Source organism: Brassica oleracea, chromosome C8 (assembly GCF_000695525.1).
Source record: "Brassica oleracea var. oleracea cultivar TO1000 chromosome C8, BOL, whole genome shotgun sequence".
Taxonomy (NCBI): Eukaryota; Viridiplantae; Streptophyta; class Magnoliopsida; order Brassicales; family Brassicaceae; genus Brassica; species Brassica oleracea.
The window spans coordinates 29,902,030-29,910,566 of record NC_027755.1 but is presented as its reverse complement, the minus strand read 5'-3'; the positions used below and the strand labels follow the sequence as shown (position 1 = coordinate 29,910,566).

General features: G+C 38.8%; 1 protein-coding gene across 1 annotated transcript; it reads right to left on the bottom strand.

The window, feature by feature from the left end:
- Positions 1-6,015: 6,015 nt before the first annotated feature.
- LOC106310566 (FBD-associated F-box protein At4g10400-like) lies at positions 6,016-7,401 on the bottom strand. Its single transcript, XM_013747798.1, has 3 exons — positions 6,651-7,401; positions 6,437-6,580; positions 6,016-6,356 (listed from the first exon to the last, which is right to left on the bottom strand). Exons 1-3 carry the CDS (start codon positions 7,284-7,286, stop codon positions 6,084-6,086), a joined length of 1,053 nt encoding a protein of 350 aa, XP_013603252.1. The 5' UTR covers positions 7,287-7,401; the 3' UTR covers positions 6,016-6,083.
- Positions 7,402-8,537: the final 1,136 nt, after the last annotated feature.

Sequence of the window (8,537 nt, the reverse complement as noted above, 5' to 3'; positions counted from 1 at the left end):
GCGGCTAACACTATGCCGAAAAGCTATCTGCAAATGGAGCAAGGAACATCATGAGAATAGTAGAAAGAAAATCGAGGAGCTCAAAACCCGACTGGACCTAGCTATGAGTGACCAGAACCCTATTGAAGGGGTGATTCAGGAGCTCAACTCTCAACTGCTCATAGCCTATAAAATAGAAGAGGAATTCTGAAAGCAGAGGAGCCGCCAGTTGTGGCTAGCTCTAGGAGATGCGAATACAGGCTACTTCCATGCGGTTACGAAAGGGAGAAGGGCAAGAAACCGACTCTCAGTGATAGAGGATGAAGATGGCTTACCGGTCTTTGAAGAAGAGAAGATTTCGGGAGTAATATGCAAGTTCTACGACAAGCTATTCACCTCCAACCACTTTGATAGTGCACACACAATTGAAAAAGCTCTGAAACCTTGCATCTCCCCTGAAACAAATGAGGAACTGATAAAGGAGCCGACACCCGAAGAGATCAGAAACGCCACCTTTGCCATCCATGCTGACAAGGCACCAGGTCCAGATGGATTCTCAGCCAGCTTCTTTCAGTCAAACTGGGAAGTGATCGGGCCTGCAATAGTAACAGAAGTTCAACGTTTCTTTACTACAGGAATACTCTCACCATCCCTAAATGAAACTCATGTCAGGTTAATCCCTAAAACGCTAGACGCTACAAAGGTGGAAGATTATAGACCTATTGCCTTGTGCAATGTTTACTATAAAATCATCTCGAAGATCCTAACCATGAGGCTACAACCGGTGCTATGCAACATAATCTCAGAGAACCAATCTGCTTTTGTGCAAGGAAGAGTCATATCAGATAACGTGCTAATAACACATGAAGTCCTGCAGAATCTGACAACATCTCAAGCAGAACAATGGTGTCCTATGGCAGTCAAAACTGACATGTCTAAAGCCTACGACCGGATAGAATGGGAATTCATCTCTCAGGTGTTTAAAAGGCTAGGATTCCACGACACATGGACTCAATGGTTAATGCAATGCATCACAACAGTCTCATACTCCTACCTGATTAACGATGCAGCGTATGGATCAGTCAAGCCTTACCGGGGAATCAGGCAGGGAGATCCACTCTCCCCATATGTCTTCATACTGTGTGGCGAAGTACTTTCAGGCTTGTGCAAAAACGCAGCGAGCTCAAGAGAACTACAAGGAGTCAGAGTTGCAAGAGGATGCCCTCGGGTGAATCATCTGCTGTTTGCAGATGATACTATGTTCTTCTGCAACTCCTCAACCGACTGCTGCAACAACCTAGTCAAAATACTCTCAGAATACGAGAGAGCATCAGGACAAAAGATAAACAGAAGCAAGTCAGCAATTACCTTTTCATCAAGAACACCCACAGAAATGAAGGAGACAGCAAAATCAATTCTCAACATTACCAAGGAAGGAGGGTTAGGCAAATATCTTGGCTTACCTGAACACTTTGGTAGAAAGAATAAGGACCTGTTCACATCTGTGGTTGATAGGATAAGGCAGAGAGCAGCGAGTTGGGCCACTAGATTCCTGTCAAAAGCAGGGAAGCTCACAATGTTAAAATCTGTCCTGACGACGATGCCAAATCACACAATGTCATGCTTCTTACTACCAGTCTCACTGTGTAAACGGATCCAATCTACATTAACTAAATTTTGGTGGGATGGACCAGATGGAAAGAGAAAGATGTGTTGGGTAGCATGGGACACTTTGACAAGACCTAAAGCAAAAGGGGGACTAGGATTACGTGACATTCAACTGTTCAACCAAGCTCTCCTAGCCAAAGTAGCATGGAGAATCCTCACAGTGCCTAACTGTCTACTCTCACGGATCCTATTAGGAAAATACTGCCACAACAAAAGTTTTCTAGAGGTGTCTGTACCTTCAGTATGCTCCCATGGATGGCGCAGTATACTACATGGCCTTGAACTCTTGAAGTCAAACCTTGGAAAGGTCATTGGAAATGGACAGACAACGAAGGTCTGACAGGATTCGTGGATCTCACTATCTGAAAGAGTAAAGCCGATTGGTCCCTGCACAGAAGCAGTGTTAGATTTGCGAGTCTCAGACCTCCTTACAACAGACTTGAGATGGAACAAGCAAAGGATTGCGGAGATTTTACCAGAAATGGCAGCACAGATCCAATCCCTACGACCAAGTACCACAGGAGCAACATACATCTACGTGTGGCAACCTCTACAATCAGGAATTTACTCCACAAAATCAGGCTACGCCACAGCTGCAGCGCTGAGACAGCCCCACACCCAACAGGCAGAGGAACAAGACTTCCTATGGATCAAAGATGTCTGGTCGGGAAAGTTCTCTCCGAAGCTGAAAGTATTCCTTTGGTCCATCATCCAAAACGCTATACCCATTGGGGAAAACCTGCAAAGACGAGGCATTACCGCAGACATAAACTGCCCAAGATGCAAAGAACAAGAGACGCCAATGCACCTGTTCTTTTCATGTCCATTTACGAAAAAGATCTTTAAAAGGAACAGCAACGGTGAACAAAGACAAGGATCGGAGACTCAAAGCTTCGTATCTTCCCCCTTGATGGCTGAAGCCCTAGCGATTCGATCAGCCATCACTATGGCAGTAGAACTTGAGATCCCCGATCTCAAAGTCTTCTCCGACTCTTCAACGCTCATCAGAGCTATCAACACCACGATGCAGGATAAGGAAATTTATGGAATCATCACCGACATCCATCAACTCTCCTCTGCGTTTAACTCAATCTCCTTCACGTTTCTGCCACGAACTCAGAACCAGGAAGCCGACGAGTTAGCTAAAAGAACTCTCCGTTTATCTTTACTTTCAATTTGTAATGGGCCCCTAGTGGGCTAAACTGCCGTTTTATTAAGTTTAATGAAATCCTTAGTTGAAAAAAAAAAAAACCAAGTAATGGCATTTGGGTTGATTAAATCCAAATGGTTTTGGGTTTAGATTTAAACCATTTAGGGATTAGATATGAAGGATTGTACGTTTAATCTCTACTGTTATTTACGGTTATTGTTTTGGTCAACAGTCATTTATTTTACATTGTAAAAGTGAACAGTGCAAGGGCATTTGGGTTGATTCATACAGAAGGGTTTAGGGTTTAGATTTGAATCATTTAGGGAGTAGATAGGAAGGGTTGGGCGTTTAATCTGTAGTGAATTTGGTTAATGGTTTTCAATTAGTAATTGGGAATGTTATTTTTTTTTTAAAGAACAATAAGATATGTAATTTCCCTGATATTATTATTGGTAACCGGTTAGATAACATTGAAAATAGGGATATAAATACCCGTTGACCAGATATAATTATAAGTAACCGGTTAGAAGAATTTAAATACAGTTATTGGTGTGGTGAACTGGTTTTTACTTACCAGTATGAAAGGAAACCGTGTGAAGCCATTTGGGTTGATTGAGCCTGAAGGGTTTTGGGTTTAGATTTGAACCATTTAGGAATTAGATATGAAAGGTTGGGCGTTTAATCTGTATTGATTTTGGTTAATGGTTTTGTATTAGTAAGTTAAATGGAAGCAATATTTTTTTGGATCCACATATCTTATTGCCCTGATATGATTATACGTAACCAGTTAGATAGCCAAATACAGATATAAATAACTGTTGACCAGATATAATTATTTGTAACTGGTTAGAAAACTTAAAATACGGTTATTTTTCTGGTAAACTGGTATGTAATTACCATTGTCAAAGGAAACCGTATAAAGGCATTTGGGTTGATTGAAACCGAAGGGTTTAGGGTGTAGATTTGAACCATTTGTGGGTTAGATATGAATGGTTGGTCGTTTCATCTGTTGTGAATTTGGTTAATGGTTATCGGTTACTAATAAAAATTAATGATTATAATTTTCTTAAATAAATTCATATATGTTCTTACCTCAATATAATTATTGGTAACCTTAGATAACATCTAAAATAGTGATATAAATACCTGTTCAACAGAAATACTTATTTGTAACTGGTTACAAAATTTTAATAAACGGTTATTTTTCTAACTGGTTACAGAATAGTACTAAAGATATGTAACTACCATTGTCAAAGGAAACCGTATAAAGGAATTATATGTTAGATATGAATGGTTGTCAAATGAAACCGTATAAAAGATTTAGTTTCAATCAACCGTTTTAGCTTTGACAAAGGAAACCGTATAACAGCGCATTATATGTTCTGCCCATACCCTTAGTACTGTTTTGTCTGTGTGTTTATGAATCTGAGAATGACTCTGGTTACTTGATTTTATAGAGTCGAAGTGAAAGAAGCTTAAGCCTCTCTCCTGCTTAAATTTTTTTGTATGTAAAGTCGGCAAATCTTAAGCGTAGATATGTTATTTAATGCGCCGTTTTGCTCAGAAAATATATTTAATTGCCCAGATTTAAGTTTCTCTGATACGTTCTCTTGTTACACCTCTTCGCTAACCGAGAAAATCTAAAAAAAAATATCTACCAAATCTATTGCATATCTACGAAATACAACCTAAGACCCTAGAGGTCTATAACAAAACTCATCTATCAGATTTGCAAAAGGGCAGATATGTATATTTACTACCCTTCAATTCACTATTTGGCATTCTCATGGCATATACTGGCTAATTTGATCATTCTTTCTGTATTTTGAGTCAATTGTCTCTATTTCCTATTGTATCTTAATATTGTCTCTTAATCTAGAAATATTAATAAAAAATTTAAAAAATCCTAAATTTTGTCCCAAGAATAATGTTGTTCTGAGAAACGTTCCTTCCTATTAATTATAATTTTCTTTTTTTTAATTATTATTAATAGTAAGAGACTTAACTAAACAACTCAACTCGACAAAGATGCTCTTACTAATTCTCTACACCAGTCACTCATGCATTGGGTCAATAAAAGAATTACTCACATAACTTACTCATGCATTGGTCAATGAAAGATTTACTTCACCGAAAATAATCTAAATCTTTGATGGGCGTGTTGGTGGCCGACCTTTCATTTCTCCTTTTTCGTTTTTACATCATTACAAATTTACAGTTTACCCTTTATAACTTTTCAAAACAGCGTAGCGATGAATAAATGATACTGAATTAACTCGCGAGCGGCACAGATAAATAATAGGTCTTCAGTATTTTGAAAAGTTTATTCGATGAAGAAGACTGTAATCAGTGTTTTTAAAATCGGACTGAATCAATGGTTGAACCGGGTCCGATCCAATGGTTGACGCGGCAGAGCCGTGTCTGACTAGAGGCTGGTCAAGCATATGCTTGAAGCCAAAAATCAGATATATAGTTTTAGAGGCCAAACTTGTTGCAAGAATTGCCTACAGCTCAGTTGGTAACCATCCCCATTATTACTCTAAGGTTGCAGGTTCAAAACACAATTATAGAATTTTAAATATTTTTTCCAAGAAATGATAGTTTATGGGCAAAAAAAATGATATTTTTACAATATTCAGGCAGGATCCTGTAAAGCGGGTTGGATCATAAACTGGTTATATAGCCGGGTTGGGTTTAACAATTAGTTTGACCATGAACCGATCGTGTAGCGGACTACAAATATCTGGAGATATTTTTAAAATTTGGAAGTTGTGGTATGATTTTATAGCCACAAACACAGTGTGGTATAATTTATCAAAATATAATAAGGTAACAACCTAGTCTTGATAGATGTTTGTTTGAGACTGATAAATTGAGTGTAAACATGACTTGTAAGCGTTTCAGCTAATGTGATAATATAAGACATGTCTAGGTACAAACCAAGAGTACTAAGAAGGTAAAATCAGTCCTAGAAAGTGATCTCATAAAGAAATGATCACCTTGACGAGAAAAACCTCGTGGCTCGTGGGATGATGACGAACAACGATGGTACAGAGATGAGAGAGAGAAGATAAAGATCAATGTTTCTGATTACTTTTCCCAAAAAGGTATCACAAAATACATATAATTTAGCTCCAAACAAAACATAAAACGTTTTTTTCAGTGGACAACATATAGATAATATAGTTTTGAAAATAAGTTTTAAGAGTTGAAACAGACGATACGAGTATGAGCTCGAGCAAATACAAGAAACCGAAGAACAAACCCAATTTAAAAGATCGAAGACTCAGTCGAACACGAGTTGGCATGCTGTTGAAGCTCTCGAGGAAAGTGACAACTCCTTTAACATCTCAAATTTTGGAACATCCCATTGATATGACTTGATTGTTGCAGTCTTTAAGTGAACGGCATGTTTCAGAAAGTAAACCACAATATCTCTCTCTTTTGGTTCTCCTGTGTACAACGACCATTTGAAACTTTGCAGACTAGACAACATACAATCAGGAACAGTACTTGGTTGATTCCAGTCTTCCATACCATGAGGATTATTATTATGATCCTAAGATCAAATAAAAGAATTAGACTGACACTAGATTGTGCATCAGACCCTATTAAAAAAGTTTAATAATACAAACTTACATCCTCTATGAAAAAAAGGTGCAGTCCTTGCAAGTTAGAAGAAGCTTTGAGCAGCCTGAAAAGTTGATTAGGGGAATGGTCTTTGCATACACATACCTCCAGATGTTCAAGCTGGTTGAAGACAAAACCTTCATCAAGCATTGTCTGCGCACGATACCAAAATTACTGACAAATGATTACATAAAATGAGTTGTTAAATGGAAAAATGATTTACCTCTAAACATATTGCAAGACGCCTGACAGATGTGATTGATCCAATAAGACTGTTGATATCAGGGCGACAACAATCCACATAAGCCTCGATCAGGTAAGGCATGTTCTCAATCAAACCGTCGTGGCTCTTATAATTATGATCCATAAGTTTGAAATACTTTAAAGAAGGAGTGTCTATCAGATTCCCATCTATAACATAATCACGGGGTATATAGAGCGACAAACTCTGCAAAGATGGGACAGCAACGATCAACTTTCCCATAGTGTCATTCTCACGTAAATCAACCACTAGATCTTCAAGAATTGGGCTACTAGATAGAAGCCGTAGAAGAGTTTCTTCACTGAAGTATCTCACGGATACAAGTTTCAATGTTTTGAGAGAGGGAAGAGAGACCATTCGAGGAACATCCAAGAGGATATCACCATCCAGTTTCAAGACCGCTAGCGATTTGCAAGTAAACAAGCTACTCAGCAATATGATTGGCTTATCAGGATCAGACTCGTATAAAATCTCAAGCTCACGTAGGCAGTGAGAAACAGCTATTGCAACCCACAAATTGATATTCTCCGGTTTAAAACGTGAGCTAGTTAATTTAAGACGGAAGCTTTCGATAACCGGAGCTCTATGTAATGGCATATTTCTGTCAAGGAAATACTGTAGCTTCTCGCATTCAGGTTCTGAACAGAACAATGTCTATGACCATACCTAAGTTTGGGCAAAGATACTCCCACCGTTTCGACAAAATGCTTGTGGATACAGCAACTTTCGTCGGAACAAACAGTAATATTTTAAGAAGCAGTTCATCAGACAACCCACTGATTCTGTCCATATAAACAAACCCAAATGTACCGTTGTAACTGCCGACAGAATCTAGACAGAGAAAACAGAAGGAAACATCACTAGTTAGTAACTAACAAGCGAAACCAAAGAGGAATGTGACTGAACCTTAGAGAATCTGGATAGTTAGAGAGGAACCGGAAGTGACCAGTGGACTGGGAAAGCATTTGTTAATACTGTATTGACAAGGTTGCCTGAGAAAGAATTGACATAGATAAAATCGGCAGTGAATCTACGAGAAGGAAGATTTTTTTGTTTTCTTTTGAGCAACGATGAAGGGAGATTAAATTTTCAGAAGTTAGTTATTGGGAGCCATCGGAAAATACAAAGCTCCTCCGTCCACGCCACAGGCCCACTCCAATCCATCGGGAATCACACTAAATGATTGATATACATCTCTGGTGGGCCGATGGTTCACGTCTCATTTTTCGTTTACCACCATTTATAAGCGTTAAACAATCTGGCGGTTAAAAAATGAAATAATGAACCAACCCGCTATCGACGATTTGATACTATCTGGTTCATCAACTGTGCGCAAATAGCAATTATTCAGCTTTGACTTCAGGCCCAGTAATAGAATAACATTGCTTACCAATGAGAGACAACAATAGTCTAATTAATATCTCAACGCCAAAACAATTAAGAACGGTAAATTCAAATGCTTAAAAGAAGAAAAAGCTTATTAGCCTTGTTTCCAGCCAAGGGTAGGAGCAGAGAGAGTAAACACAGCCTCTCTCATGTGGGCATGTGGATCCCACATCTTTCTACTTGTATTTCCTCACATTTCTAAACCTTCTTCTTAATGAGCTTAGGATTTTGCTGGCTTAGTTTGGGTAATCAAACCGGGTTAGGATCTGCACAGTAATTATCATTCATCGTCTCTCTCTCTCTCTCAGTTTGGTTCCACGGCGTGCAAGGCCTCAGCTGTCAACATGCTCCACTTCTCGATGGCAAGTTCGGATCCGAGAAATGCGAAGCCCTCTCAAGCATCTCCTTGCCCTCATCGCCCATGTCTCCAATTTTTAGTAAACTTGAGATTGAACAGAAACA